This window comes from Jaculus jaculus, chromosome 11 (genome assembly GCF_020740685.1).
Source record: "Jaculus jaculus isolate mJacJac1 chromosome 11, mJacJac1.mat.Y.cur, whole genome shotgun sequence".
Classification (NCBI taxonomy): domain Eukaryota; kingdom Metazoa; phylum Chordata; class Mammalia; order Rodentia; family Dipodidae; genus Jaculus; species Jaculus jaculus.
This window is the reverse complement of record NC_059112.1, coordinates 58,504,609-58,519,307: the sequence shown is the minus strand read 5'-3', so window position 1 is coordinate 58,519,307 and position 14,699 is coordinate 58,504,609. Positions and strand designations below refer to the sequence as shown.

General features: G+C 50.0%; 2 protein-coding genes across 17 annotated transcripts in view; one reads left to right on the top strand and one right to left on the bottom strand.

The window, feature by feature from the left end:
• Window positions 1–2,353: 2,353 nt before the first annotated feature.
• Mfsd10 (major facilitator superfamily domain containing 10) lies at window positions 2,354–6,248 on the top strand. 3 transcript variants are annotated; one of them, XM_045130287.1, is made up of 13 exons: window positions 2,354–2,419; window positions 2,741–2,938; window positions 3,044–3,140; window positions 3,393–3,496; window positions 3,788–3,946; window positions 4,029–4,190; window positions 4,475–4,583; window positions 4,675–4,786; window positions 4,893–5,043; window positions 5,140–5,230; window positions 5,313–5,360; window positions 5,439–5,528; window positions 5,686–6,248. In XM_045130287.1, the coding sequence occupies exons 2-13, from the start codon at window positions 2,765–2,767 to the stop codon at window positions 5,799–5,801; spliced, it is 1,413 nt and encodes a 470-aa protein (XP_044986222.1). In that variant the 5' UTR covers window positions 2,354–2,419; window positions 2,741–2,764; the 3' UTR covers window positions 5,802–6,248. The 3 variants fall into 3 exon arrangements, with proteins under 3 accessions (XP_044986222.1, XP_044986221.1, XP_004656063.2); XM_045130286.1 differs by lacking the exon at window positions 2,354–2,419 and adding an exon at window positions 2,455–2,657; XM_004656006.2 differs by lacking the exon at window positions 2,354–2,419 and adding an exon at window positions 2,456–2,657 and having other exon boundaries at window positions 4,935–5,043.
• Window positions 6,249–6,573: 325 nt separating this feature from the next.
• Window positions 6,574–14,699, bottom strand: part of Add1 (adducin 1) — a 107,607-nt gene continuing 99,481 nt past the window's right edge. For 4 of the 14 annotated variants that reach the window (XM_045130275.1, XM_045130276.1, XM_045130277.1 and 1 more), the window contains 2 exons: window positions 10,582–10,677; window positions 6,574–8,499 (listed from right to left, as the gene is read on the bottom strand). In XM_045130275.1, the coding sequence (XP_044986210.1) occupies window positions 8,159–8,499; window positions 10,582–10,677 (437 nt within the window). In that variant the 3' untranslated portion in view covers window positions 6,574–8,158. Of the gene's footprint in view, window positions 8,500–9,908; window positions 9,947–10,581; window positions 10,678–14,699 lie in introns of those variants that run through there. The other 10 variants (XM_045130280.1, XM_045130283.1, XM_045130284.1 and 7 more) reach the window with 4 other exon arrangements.

Genomic DNA, 14,699 nt, shown 5'->3' with positions numbered 1-14,699 from the left:
TTGTCAAAGGGGGAGGCCAAATGTTCAGACAACACCCAACACTGTGTTTCATGCCAGGGAAGCTGCTGGGTAGCAGGCATGTGTTTGCTTGGAAAGGAAGTATCCTCATGCACCCTTAGGCTGAACAATGCCTGTGCTTGCACCACTGAATTGGTGCTAGAACATTTTATGGATACACTTGAGTCTAAAACGAAAAGGGCTGAACTATATTCAGCATACAGCCCCTTGATCCTGCTGTGGCTGCACCAGCTGCTTGTACTTCCAGAGGGTCCTTTTGCCTGCTCAGAGGTTGGACTTTCCCTCCCATGTCTATGTTGCCTGCTTTTCCTGACTTCCCTATTTCTGAACCTCAAAGGTTTGCTTTTTACATATGGCCATTAAAAAAAAAATACCAACAATGTAAACCTCACTTTATTAAAAAAAGAATTATTGAAGCCGGGTGTGGTGGCACACGCCTTTAATCCCAGCACTCGGGAGGCAGAGGTAGGAGGATCGCCGAGAGTTTGAGGCCACCCTGAGACTACATAGTGAATTCCAGGTCAGCCTGAGCCAGAGTGAGACCCTACCTCGAAAAACCAAAATAATAATAATAATAATAATAATAATAATAATAATAAAAGAATTATTGGGCTGGAGAGATGGCTTAGCAGTTAAGCCCTTGCCTCTGAAGCCCAAGGACCCCGGTTCAAGGCTCTATTCCCCAGGACCCACATTAGCCAGATGTACAAGGGGGCACATGCGTCTGGAGTTTGTTTGCAGTGGCTGGAGGCCCTGGCGTGCCCATTCTCTCTCACTCTCTCTCTCTTTGCCTCTTTCTCTGTCACTTTCAAATAAATAAATAAACATTAAAAAAAAATTAGGGCTGGAGAGATGGCTTAGCGGTTAAGCGCTTGCCTGTGAAGCCTAAGGACCCCGGTTCGAGGCTCGATTCCCCAGGACCCACGTTAGCCAGATGCACAAGGGGGCGCACGCGTCTGGAGTTCATTTGCAGTGGCTGGAAGCCCTGGCGTGCCCATTCTCTCCTCCTTCTCTCTGTCACTCTCAAATAAATAAATAAATAAATAAATAAATAAAAAGAATTATCCCACACAAAAAAAGAATATCTTCCTAGCCATACGTGGTGGTGCATTCCTTTAATCCCAGCGCTCAGGAGGCAGAGGTAGGAGAATCACTGTGAGTTCAAGGCCACCCTGAGACTCCATAGTGAGTTCCAGGTCAGCCTGGGCTAGAGTGAGACCCTACCTCAAAAACTCAAATAAAGAATATCTTCCTTAAGGGCTGGAGAGATGGCTTGGCAGTTAAGGGGCTTGCCTACGAAACCAAAGGATTTGATTACCTACCTGGTGACATATGTCTAGAGTTTGTTAGGGGCTAAAGGCCCTGGCGTGCCCATTCTCTCTGCCTCTTTCTAGCTCTCTGAAATAAATAAAATTTTAAAATATTCTGTAAAAACAAAAATTAGATATATAAAAGAAGCCAGTGCAGCCCACGTTTTTAATTCTTTAGTCAGGAGGCTGAGATATAAGAATTCCCTAATTTCATGACCAGACTGGAGCTGAGTGAGACCCTACCTCCAATAAAGGGGGAGGGGGCATTTAACAAGCTTATAGACCCTCAGCCTTGGTCATGCTCAGCTGAATGGTCCACACTCAAGGGTACATTCAAGGAATGCCAACAGTATGTTTTTCTGACTGTAGGAAGTGTGGCTGCTGCTATTTGTATGTGAAATTTCAGAATAGCTTTTGGTCTTTTTTGTTTTTAATTTCTTTGAGAGAGAAAGGCAGGAAGAATGGGTGCACCAGGGTCTCTAGCCACTGCAAACTTCAGCCGCATGCACCACCTTGTGCATCTGGCTTATGTGGGTTCTGGGGAATTGAACCTGAGTCCTTCGGCTTTGCAGGCAATCCCCTTAACTGATAAACCCTTTCTCTAGCCCCTGGGCATGGTGTAAAGGGGATGTGTGAGTGCTAAGGAGATAAGAATGGTCAGGCAACTGGTGCCCCATAATTCCTTTCCCTGCATGTTTTTGGCCCCTGAGTTCCTACAGCTACCAGAGGTACCACAGTGGCAGCTGTTAGGTGCAGGTTAGCCTCAGAGACCACAGATGCTGCCCATCCTGGGGTATCCAAAGCTGCAGGCATCTCATCTAAGCCCTTTCTTGTTTCGGGCTCGCCTGTGCACACGGACAGCCTAGCAGGCCACGTTTGCGTGGCGCCAGGGCGAGACCCGGGCTTCAAGGAGGCCAGACAGCGCAGACAACGTGATGGTAGAAGAACTTGCGGAATGCCCTCCAGTGGGCGCGAAGCCTGCCCGACCCGGAAGAGGAGGTACCGGGCACGTTACCTCCGGGGCGTGGTCGTCCCGCCTAGTGGCTGTTTTGTGTGTCCGCCCATCGGTCTAGAGCGCGCGGCCACGGCAGGTGTGGCGCCCTTGCGGGCGAGCGGGTAGGGGTGGGCATTGCGCCCCAAAGGCCTAACTAGAGCCCAGGCCAGGATTTTTTGGCGCATGTGGTCCTAACCTTCCCACTGGGTTTTTCCTCCTGCTCCACGCTCACTTGCTCCCCAACATAGCAGCCTGGATTTCCTGCTGCCCTGAGGCCATTTGGCCCGTGGGGCCCCTAGCAGTGCGGGACAGCGCCCCCCATCTTTGCAATGCTTGTCTGTTGGGGCGTGGCAGGAAGTGGCGGAAGGTAAGGTGGGCTACAAGGACAGGCGTCTAAACCATACCCTTTAACCCCCAGCCAAGTCGGGTCGGAGCCACCATAATGGGATGGGAAGGGAATGCCGGTTGCACCCCGCGCCCACCTATCCGCCCGCACCCCGCGCCTGAGCGCCGCGTGGTCATCGTGGTCTTCCTCGGCCTGCTGCTGGACCTCTTGGCCTTCACATTACTGCTGCCTCTGCTGCCCGCGCTGCTGGAGAGCCACGGCCGCGCACACGTGAGCCTCTCCCAGGGTGGGAGCACGAACCACCTCCCCTTATCCCAAGCCCCCCTCCCCATCACGGACTCGCCCAGCCTTTTCCTGCCCTCCATGTTTCCCCAGGACCCTCTCTATGGCTCATGGCAGCGCGGGGTGAACTGGTTTGCCACAACCATCGGGGTGCCAGCTGAGAAGAGATACAACAGTGTTCTATTTGGAGGTATGACCCCGAATGGCCAGTGGGGTCTCACAGCCCTTTCTGGGTCCCTGCTCAATTCTCATCCTCTCCTAACTCCCTGGGACCTATCATTCTGTGGCTCTTTCCCACAGGGCCTCCTTTGACAGCTTACTTCCTCCATTGTGGTTACCTCAACTTTAGTCCATGGCTTGTGAATTGTAGGGCCCAGTGTGACCTGTCCTCTGGGACTACCGGCATGGCCCAGACTCCTGGTGACATTGACCTCTCCCTCAGGTCTCATTGGCTCAGCCTTCTCCCTCCTGCAGTTCCTCTCAGCCCCGCTCACAGGGGCTGCTTCTGATTGCCTGGGGAGGCGTCCTGTGATGCTGCTCTCCCTGGTAGGTTTTTGGAATCAGATGCCTACAATAGTGGCTGCCTGTCACCTCAGTCCCAAGTCCTGTGGGGAGAGTTGGAAGAGAGGGCAGCTGTGGGTTTCTTCTAGCTCCTGGTGTTACACTAGACTGAGAGCTGCTCCTGCACTTAGGGAGGCATGGGGAATACTAGTGGCCCTTGAATACCTCACTACAAGCCAGTGTCTGAGAGATGTTGGCTGGGTTTGCCTGCCACACTTGGACCCCTCCTGGCCTCTCAACTGACTGTTCCTGCCACTGGCCCTCACCCCTCGGCAGACGGGTTTGGCCATCTCCTATGCAGTGTGGGCCACTTCCCGGAGCTTTGCAGCCTTCTTGGCCTCCAGAGTGATCGGAGGCATCAGCAAAGGGAATGTTAGCCTCTCCACAGCCATCGTAGCTGACTTGAGCTCACCTCCAGCCCGCAGCCAAGGCATGGTGAGTACAGAGACCCGAGGCTGGGGACTGCATGTCTAGGCTGAAGTCTTTTTACCCAACTCAGGTCACTTTTTTTCCCCAGGCAGTCATCGGAGTGGCTTTCTCCCTGGCCTTCACGCTGGGCCCTATGCTCGGGGCCTCCCTGTCTATAGAGATGGCGCCGTGGCTCAGCCTGCTTTTTGCAGTCTCCGACCTGCTGTTCGTCCTCTGTTTCCTACCAGAGACACTTCCCCCAGAGAAGCGGGTAAGGGCAGGCTCAGGGCTGGGCTTGCTCCTTCTCTAGGTGTAAGGGATGTCCTCTATGTGGGTGCTAGTGATGAGTGCCAGGGGAGACTGGACTGTCCTCTCCTGGTGTCCAGTGGCTACTGGCATCACACAGTGCTTCCTGGATCCCTGGTCCTAAGGCCTGGAAGATGGCCTGCAAGCCTGCCACCTAGGACCCCTGCAGTGGGAATTGGTTGTGCTGGTACCTGGGCTGGCAGGCATGTGCTCCCAAGCTCATGGCTAGCTTTCAACTTCCTCTTACAGGCTCCCTCTGTCACCCTGGGCTTCCGTGCTGCTGCCAACCTACTCAGCCCCCTGTCCCTCCTTCGCTTTGTAGCTGTCGCCCATGGCCAGGACCCACCTGCTGGAGACAGTAAGGAACCTTCCTTTAGTAAACAGCTATCTCACTCTCTTAGCTGCCCAGCATGACCAAAGCCCCATCTGTGGCCCTCACTGCCCCACAGGACTCTGGAGTCTGCGTCGTCTGGGCCTAGTCTACTTCCTTTACCTCTTCCTGTTCTCAGGCCTAGAGTACACACTCACTTTCCTTGCACACCAGCGTTTCCAGTTTAACAGGTGGGTCTCCATCTGGGGAAGGCCTGCTTCAAGGTGTGCAGATAACAGCCCCAGGCAGCCTTTGTGGCTGCCCCTCCTCCCCTGGCTCTGCCCATTCCCCTGGCAGTCAGTGGCCTAGGGGACTGGGTGCTCACCCTCCACCTCCCAGCCTGCAGCAGGGCAAGATGTTTTTCTTCATCGGCCTCACCATGGCCATCATACAGGGCGCCTATGCCCGGCGGATCAGCCCTGGTAGGGAAGTTGCAGCTGTGAAGAGGGTAAGGAGCTCCCATTGCATTTGGGGGAGGCAATGTCCCTGGACTCCTGGTGGGCTATAGGGCCCCTCTTGAGGAAAGTCTTTGTGCTCTCCACAGGCAATGCTGCTGCTGGTGCCAGCCTTTCTTCTCATCGGCTGGGGGCACTCACTGCCTGTGCTTGGCCTTGGGCTATTGCTGTACTCTTTTGGTGAGTGGACCTTGCCAGGGCTGGAGATGTGCCTATGCTTCTCCTTTGGACTAACTGGTGCCTCCCAATGTTTCCCCATCAGCTGCTGCTGTTGTGGTACCTTGCCTGTCCTCTGTGGTGGCCAGCTATGGTGAGATCCCCTCCCTTGACCAAGACCACCCAGGGTGGTAGGTAGCTGGCAGGCAGCTGACAGGTCATCTCCCCTCAGGCTCACCAGGACAGAAGGGCACAGTGATGGGCACACTACGGAGCCTGGGTGCCCTAGGTAGGGCAGTAGGGCCCATGGTGGCTGCCTCAGGTAAGAGTTGCTGTGGGCCCTCCTCCCTCAACTGCCTGCTCTGCTTGGGGCTGCCTAGTTCCAGTTCACCAAAGCTCCTGCTTAGTCCTGCCAGCTGAGGGGGGTGGAATAGGAGTATGGCTGTGGAGGGCCTGGGTGAGCATCTCTCTCTCCACAGTATACTGGCTGGCTGGGGCCCAGGTCTGCTTCACCATGTGCTCTGGGCTCTTCCTGCTCCCTTTCTTCCTCCTGTGGACACTGAGGCATCCAGCACAGACACTGAAGGCCCAGTAGCTGAGCTCTACACCCAAGTGCAGCAGCCCAGGTTGCAATGGGAAACTGGGCCAGAACCCCTCTGCATTGCTGCCTTACCTCTTCCTCACAGCTCAGAGAGGCTGGACACTCCTCCTTCTCCATCCCCTCAGGGAGGGCACCCAGCAGGAAGCCTAGGCAGCTTCACTGGGTGGCCTCACCATCTTACTCCTTGAGGCCAAGCAGGGTAACTCCAAAGCCTTCGAAGTTTTTTTTTTTTTTTTCAAGGTAGGGTCTCACTCTGGTTCAGGCTGGCCTGGAATTAACTACGTAGTCTCAGGGTGGCCTTGAACTATCTGCGATCCTCCTACCTCCGCCTCCCGAGTGCTGGGATTAAAGGCGTACACCACCACACCCGGCTAGTTTCTAACTTTTTGAAAACATCAGTCATATTTCTAAACGACAAATAAAGCAGCTATTTTATACCAAGTGGCTTTCTCCAAGGCAGTTCTGTCTCCGCACTCAGTACTCTGCAGAAAAGGCAGCTGGAGCTGAAGGGCACAAAGCATGAGGCTCTGACAGCCTGCTTCTCTTCACAGCCAGTGGACCATGCTGGGTGGGGGGAGGGGAGTAAGTCCTTGCCAGATGGTATGGGATGTGTGCCCTGTGCTCTGACCAATGGAAGAGGACTGTAGACTATCCCCCAGCAGACATGGTTACACTACTGTCTGAGTGCTCAGATTTGGAGATCTGATTAAGGAAGGTTTGGGAACTCTGTAGGGAATGTGATACAAACTTGTGCTTCCCAACCTTAGACAAGGAAACTGCTTGGAGACTTTTATTTGTGAGTAAAACATGTTACAATGAGGAAAGGACATATAAGACCTGTCCTCCAAGTCTGTCCATAAATGCAACTATATTTCATGTTGTAATACAAAGAATTAAGACTACAAAAGTGAAAACTAAAAGTCATTGCATATGAGGGGTAAAGAAAGGGGCAGGAGAAGGGATGAGGAAGAGTCCATGTGGGTGAAGTCCAAGATGAAGTTGAGAACGCCATATCATCTTAACAGAAAAGCAAGACACGGGTCGTGCAGTGGGGTCCTGCTTTGGTGTCCAGTTGGTGCAATCAGAGGTAGCCCAGCTCTACAGGGCCCACCCAAGCAGGCTTCCTTGGATCCTAGTACAGCTGGCACAGGCACTCCTGGACCAACCCCCTTGAGGAGTCCATCTGGCTACCCTCTAGTTCCCATTTAATAACCTTTCCAAGGATGCAAGTTAGATTAAAATTCACAATGGGATGAATCAAGGAAGTCATGGACTCCATGAATGATGCTTGACATTAAGTGAGACCTCCAGGGCTGAATTCTACCTTGAGTTTCATCAAAACCAGGGCATCTTTCAGACTGAGTTAAGGTGAGACCAGATCCCTATTAAAGGGCCTGGGGAGATGTCTCTGTGGTAAAAGGTACTTGCTCATAGATTACCTGCTCAGCTCCAAAAACTCCCCCAAATAACTGAGTGCTCTGCTGCAGTCTGCCACAGACTACAATGAAAACTAAATCAAAAAGTAGCTGTTCATGTTCACAGTTCAATACGGGCTAAACTGCAAACCTGCTGAAAGAATGTTCTTGAAAGGACTCTTCCCCCTCTTGGTATCCCTTCCCTATGATGGGAATCTAAGACTCCAGGGAGTTAAGATAAACTATGAGCTCCTGAATCTGGTTTTAGTCATGGGGTCATCAATTAGACCATGCATAGCATTGTACTGGGTGTACACAGGGCCACTTGCCAGGGTTTCTGGCCCAGCTTCAGGCCCAAACTCACCTCTTGAGGATGGCCACGGTGCCCTGAACTAATGGTGGGCATGCAAGTGTTTTCACAGGATCCTGGATGTGAACTGTCTGTGACCATATAGAGGTCCCTGTGTATGGGAAGAATTGACATCACTGAGCAGAGGATGCCGGCAGAAGCCACGTCTGATTCAGTCACCTGAGACACCTTAGGGTGGAGGGGAAGCCGAGCAGAGATAGTGCGTATTTCACAACAGGAAGGACAGTGAGAGGTCAAGGCTCAGGAGGGTGACGCTGTAACCAGAGCTGGCAGAAGCCTCCAGTACCTTCCAGCCAGGACCAGGATTCAGTGTCCCCCTCCTGCAGGGAGCACACCTCACAGGAGCAGGCTAAGACCATCTCCCCCAGAACCCAAGGCCTGGGTGAGGGGGCTGAACACAATCAGCACTAGTACAAGGAAGGGGCTGGTCACACATGGGATGGGGTTCCAGCTACATGAAGGGCTTGGCTTTTGGCATTCCATTCATTACATGACAGGGCAGAACACAAGACAATGGGACCTCTGGCATAGCTGGGCCATGAGACAGGACAGTGCAAGACGGGCCTTCAGCAGTCACTCTTCTTCTTGCTCTTCTTCAGGAAAGAAGGGGTGCGGAACTTCTTCTTCTTCTTGGAGGGGGACTTGCCTGGAGACCCATCACTGCTAGGGTCCACAACAGACCCTTCCTCAGTGGCAGGGGAAGCTGCCTCTTCAGCCCCGGTGGCTGAGGCTGGCTCAGAGTTGGCCTCAGCAGGGAGCTGGTTGGGGCTTGAGGGACCATGGGCTTCCTCCTCCTGTGTTGGGAAGCCAAGTGCTTCTGAAGGCTCATCGGGGGACAGGTCAGGGATAGTTGGCTTGAAGGTGGCAGCATCACTGTCATCCCTGGAAGTCGGTTCCTGTGGAAGGTCTGGTGGTGGAGTGAGAAAGATAGGGTGAAGATCTGGACAAGGAAGCTGGAAGTAAGTGTCGGCCCAGAGCTGTCAACTTATGGTAGTCTTTGGACATCTCCAAGACAAGAAACTAAACTTGATCTAGTTGACTTTAGGGCTGGATGTAGCTCATGTTACAAAATGTAGACTCAATCTCAGGTGAGTTCTAGCACCTCACAGAGAGCATACTGACAAAAACAGAATGAGCCAGGGGTCCAGGCTAAGTCCCTGCCTCCCGCAGACAAATGCATTGGGATAAGCTGAGCTCATCCTAAGTAGCACAGCACTCTCCTGAGCAATGGAGATAGGTTTGCTCAAGTATTAGTTTCCTGGAATTAAGTCTAAATTTGGTTCCACAACACTTGGTGTCCACCCAAGGCAGCCAGTAGAAAACCAAGAATCAACTTCCAGACTACATGTGCAATGAAATAAAACTAGTTAAGGGATAATTAAAAAATAAACCATCTTCACAAATTCAACAGCCAAACAAAAGAGCAAAATTTAAAGAAATAGCTTGACAGCTGGTTTCTATCAAGGGCCTAACAGTTCTACACCAACTCAGGGGACACCAGTGTGGTAGAGATTTAGCCCACAAAATTACAAGCATGTTAGGCATTACCAAACCATTTAGTACTTAAAAACCAAGCCAAAGATAAGGACCAGAAGCAGTTAAGCTTGAGCATGAGTTAGGGGCTGCCTGGCTGCAAAAGGCTCCAGGCCCCAATCACTGAGTGCTTTAGCTTCGGGAGGCTGGGGGTGACCCCAGAGAGCTAACTGCCATCTGTCCCAGGATATTGGCAGAGAGAGGGCTGTAGGCCCATCCCAGCACCAAGAGCTTCCGTGTCAAACCTGCTGCAGCTAATGCTAAGAGCACATACTCAGTAAAATGTTACCATCTAATCCAATGTCATATTACAAAATACCAAGTATCACTCCATCCCACTTTAGATAGCCAGTCCCAGCTTAAACAACAAGCCCCCCCTCACCCAAATCTCCATGCAACCAAGTGGCGGAACCCACCTTGCCAGAACCTAGTGTGCATTTACTTATGATTCTATATGGCAAGTGCTTCCCACCAGCTATCAAAAGTTCTCAAAGGCTGTACATAAAAAACTTCCCAAGGCCCTGAATGCCCTGGGTGGTACTGTGGGATAGGGACAAGGTGTAATAGTCTGAGAAATCTGGCTATCTGTGCAGGCCAACCCACCATAAAGCACTCCAGTGACTGAGCCACTTCAGGAGGCCACTGAGATTCTGGGTACAATAATAAAGAGGGCTTCTGGTTTCATTCTGAATAAACAGAAAACATAACTTAAGCAACAAAGAAGCAGGAAAGCAAGGCACAGCACAGGCACCAGGTTAGAGCAGAGGTGGGCACAGGTACTTACTAGGGTAACAGGTACTCTTTAGCACATCCGTCTCCTGCTGCAAGGCGGCCACGAGAGAGAAAAGCACAAGTAGAGAATCTATGCATTCATTCACAGCCATTGGGTTACATATAAAGAAAGGCCAAGCCATTCTTACAGACCACAGACTGGGGTGAGGGGAGCCACAGGCTTCACAGGAGACATGGACATACATGGGAGACTGAGGGACAGACGTGTTGGACTACACACCACAGACATGCGGTGGTCTGAGAGGGAGGTAGGGTATAGATGGCCCTCACGACTGATTAGTGCAGCAGATCAAAAGTCCTGAAGCTCCTCATAATGGAAGGCACCAAGGTATCATCTGAATACAGTAAATGATGAGAAGTGTGCAGGCAATAGGCAAAACTGACATCAGAAACAAGGTAGGGTCCAGTACCCAGCCTATCCTCCCACCTGGTCATGGAAGCCCCTACTGTTTTGCCTCAGGTTACTCAGGATGGAGTAGATACAGGAAGAGAAAGTGCAGTGGGATTCCAGAGCTGTGTAAGGTATGGTTTGATGCGAGTGCACACTTCTTTATTCATGTTAATGGAATGACTGCATGACTGCCACTTTCTGTCGCCGGTGCACATGAGGCCATGCAACTTCCCCTACCAGAACCACCACACACCGCCTCATCGCAGAGCTCACCTTCTTCAAGCTTGACAGGGGTGCTGGGTGGAGTATGAGGGGCAGCAGACTGGTCTGGGGGACTCTTTTTCTGTTCTCTCATCTCATCCAGATTCTCTGCAGATGTACACAGAAGTGAGAACAGGGTACAGACCCAAAGAGCCAAGAGCCATTCCCTTCCTTCGTCAGTAGCAGGGAGCTGGCCTTCCAGCCCCCATCAGGCTGCCATATGGACTCTGCTTCAGCTGCCCAGGAGGAAGGGGCTGACTACAACTGGGATATCAATTTGAATTTCAGAGAAATTAATTAAATGTGGCATATGTATACAAAGTTACTTTGTATTTTTTTTTTTTTTTTTTTTTTAGGTGAGAGAGTAGGCCTTGAACTAACAATTGTTCTGCCTTAGCCTCCCAAGTGCTGAGTTACAGGCATATGCCACCATACTCAGCTAACTTCTGTTTGCTGTTTGTGGTTTGTTTTTTTTTTTTTCCAAGTAGGGTTTCACTATAACCCAGGCTGACCTGGAACTCACTCTGTAGTCCTAGAGTAGCCTCAAACTCAGGGATCCTTCTACCTCTGCCTCTGCAGTGCTGCGATTAAAGGCATAAACCACCACACTCCACACCTTGCCTACCTTCTACTCTTATTCCAAAGAGTGTATGTCAGAGCTGCCCCTGTGACAACTAGCTAACATGACCCCAACCTGTCCTCTGTTGAGTGAGGAGCCAGTTGAGAACATCATCCACTTACTCTTCATATGATGTCACATTGGCACTATTTAGAATTTATTTTCTCACACATGATGTTTCCTCTCAATGATTTAAACTTGGCAACTCCAATGACTTTTAAATTTTCTAAAATCAAATAAGCTGATAAGGACCAGAAGAAATTATATAGGAACTCTAAGCCCAGACCCAGAAAATTCCAAGTCTACTTCCCATTTAGAAAAATAGGTATTAATATTATCCTAGTTTCTACACTTCCTTCTTTCCTTTATAAGTCTTTATGAGTAGCTTAGAATCACCAGGCCCTGTATTATGAACAACCAACTCTAATCGCCCTTCTTAGCTCAACAGTACCTCTGGCCCAGATTCAACTCTGCCAGGATAGAAGCCTTCCCATGCCTGCTGGGCTTCAGTGTTCTAGGAGCCAGGTGACTATGACAAGGGTTAGCCATATCCTTCCTGAGAGAACAAAGGGGATAGGTGCTGGCTTCTAACAACAGCCTGAGCTTTACCTGTGGCACATGCCTCTCCTCCAGCATGCCCCAGCCCTCTGCAAGCGGGGTCCCTAGGCAGTGTCCCTACTGGTACTCCCACTGCTGCCAGCTCAGTGGGTATGATCCCATTCCATCACTTCCATACTATCCCTGCTGAGGAAGGAAGCCTCAGATACAGTGATAATATACCTTTGTGTATGCTCTGACTTAGGAGAAAAAATAAAAATGAAAGAATAGAATTCAGGTGACCCAGATCCAGGGGGGCACCAGAGACCAAACATGCACATGACCCAGACAGGCGTGGAGTACTAACTTGGACCAGCCCCTCCAAGGTGTCATCTCCATGCCATGAAGACCTGAGTGGTAAGTGACAGTGAAAAACAATGGAGTAACAGCTTTTCATGTAATTCACATTTCAATAGGAGCTATATATTGCAGAACTTGGTATGAAATAAGTTGGGTCAAATGAGACTATCTTAGCAGCCTGATAAGCTAGGAGGGTGAAGTCAGCCATACACACTAAGGCTAATCTGCAAGCTGAGCCTAGTGGGGAAAGTGAGGCATACACTTGGGTTTTAGTGTAAAGGACTGGGTTGGAGCTTCAGATTTTGAAGAGATTGGCATGAATCTCTAGGGGAGGGGTGACATCTCTGCCCTATGGGCTTCCTAGTATCAGCCCAGAGTGCTCTCTGTACCTGGTGAGCAAGAGGGTTACTGGTAGGAAGAAAGTAATGAGGCCCCGAAAGAGCCTTCCCAACAGGCCATAGACCTGCTCCTCTGTTTTGATTTTTGAGGCAGGCCCAACAGACTGGTTTGTTTTTTTTTTTAATTTTTATTTTTTAAAGTTAGGGTCTCACTCTAGTTCAGGCTGATCTAGAATTCACTATGTAATCTCAAGGTGGCCTTGAACTCAAAGCGATCCTCCTACCTCTGCCTCCCAAGTGCTGGGATTAAAGGCATGAACCACCATGCCTAGCCAGAGACAGAGAGTGAAAATATGAGAATTGGCACATGAGGGCCTTCAGGCACTACAATGAACTCCAGACATGTTGCACCCCCTTGTGTGTCTGGCTTATGTGGGATCTGGAGAGTCAAAGCAAGTCCTTAGGCTTTGCAGGCAAGTGCCATAACTGATAAGTCGTCCCTCCAGCCCTGTTTTTGTTGTTGTTGGGTTTTTCATTTGTTTGTTTGTTTGTTTTTGTTTTTTGAGGTAGGATCTCACTTTGGCTCAGGCTGACCTAGAATTCAGAATGTAGTTTCAGGGTGGCCTTAAACTCACAGTGATCCTCCTACCTCTGCCTCCTGAGCGCTGGGATTAAAGGCATGTGCCACCATGCCCGACAACAACTTTGGGTTTGTTTTCTTTTTTCCCCCTGTATGTTTTTTTTTTTTTTTAATAATTTATTTTGTTTTTATTTGAGAGAGAGAGAGAAGGAAACATATAGGCAGAGAGAGAATGAGCCTCCAGCCACTGCAAATGAACTCAGATGCATGTGGCACCTTGTGCAGCTAGCTTATGTGGGCACTGGGGAATTGAACCTCAGTCCATAGGCTTCACAGGTAAGCGCCTTAACTGCTAAGCCATCTCTCCAGCCCTGTATGTTTGTTTTTTAAGACAGGACCTCATGTAGCCTAAGGTGGCCTTGAATTCCTCATCTAGGCAATGATGATGACCTTGAATTTCTGATCCTTTTATCTCTACCTCCTAAGGGTGAGACATGTGCCCCATGCCCACACATTTATGCCGTTCTGGGGATGAAACCCAGGGATTCATTCATGCTAGGCAGGCACTCTTAACAATTGAGCCACATCCCCAATGCATTTCATTTTGTTTGTTATAAACTGTCAGTCATTACATAATGCCCACTTTTGTTATCGAGTGACCAAGAGAAAAAAAGGCCATGATTCTTTTTATTTGTTTGTTTTGTTTTGTTTTTCAAGGTAGGGTCTCACTCTGATCCAGGCTGACCTGGAATTAACTCTGTCATCTCAGGGTGGCCTTGAACTCAAGGGCCATGATTCTTAACATGGTCTGGGAATGTGTCAGAGCAGTCCACACCATAGCTCAAAGCCTGTAACTATCCCTGCATGAGGATACCCCCAGCACACTAATACACAGCCTGTGACTATGTGGAATGGAGAACCACCTTAAAGAAAGAATTTGCTAGAAATTCCCAACTTCAAGAACATTCAGTACCTCCCTCTACACAGAGGTCACAGGCTGACCTGAGGCCCCAGCACTCAGTGCTGAAGATCACATAAACTGGTTCAAGTCCAGGCTCTGTCATGTATACTTTCTATATATATCATCTACACCTTGAGTTACTCAATCTCTCAGCCTCAGTTCCCCTGGTAGCCCTGCTCCAGCTGGTGGGAACAGGCCCATCTCCCAGCATCACTTTGAGAACAAGGTGAGCTGAAGAACAGCTAGAATGGTGTGTGGCACAATATCACTGCTCAGTCATGACAGGTGAGTGTTAATCATATGAATGAAGGCCTCTTCTGAAGGAAGCTTTGGCAGAAATACTGATTAAGTAAAATATATCTTAAACATAATTTCAAGCTAGCACAGAAAACACAAGGGGGACCAGCTCTGCATATACACTCTCTGGACAGCAGAACAACTTGAGTAGTGCTGAGACTCTCCCTTGCCCTTTCTCTTCACTGCAGCTCAGCCTCCTCTGTGCAGAGCTCTCCACCCAGTGGTTTATGATAGTGCGCACACATGTCTATAGTGTCTCATCATGGGTCCCTCCTGAAAAGCACTCTTCCCATTTATGTTCAGCTCAGATGACTGGAATGGAAATGTGAACTGGATAATGTTCAATTCTTAAACACAAGGTTTGTGCTTCATGCACATGACTTTTCACACAGAGAAGCTCCCAGAACACCTTCTTTCAATTTCTGCAGCTGCCTCATT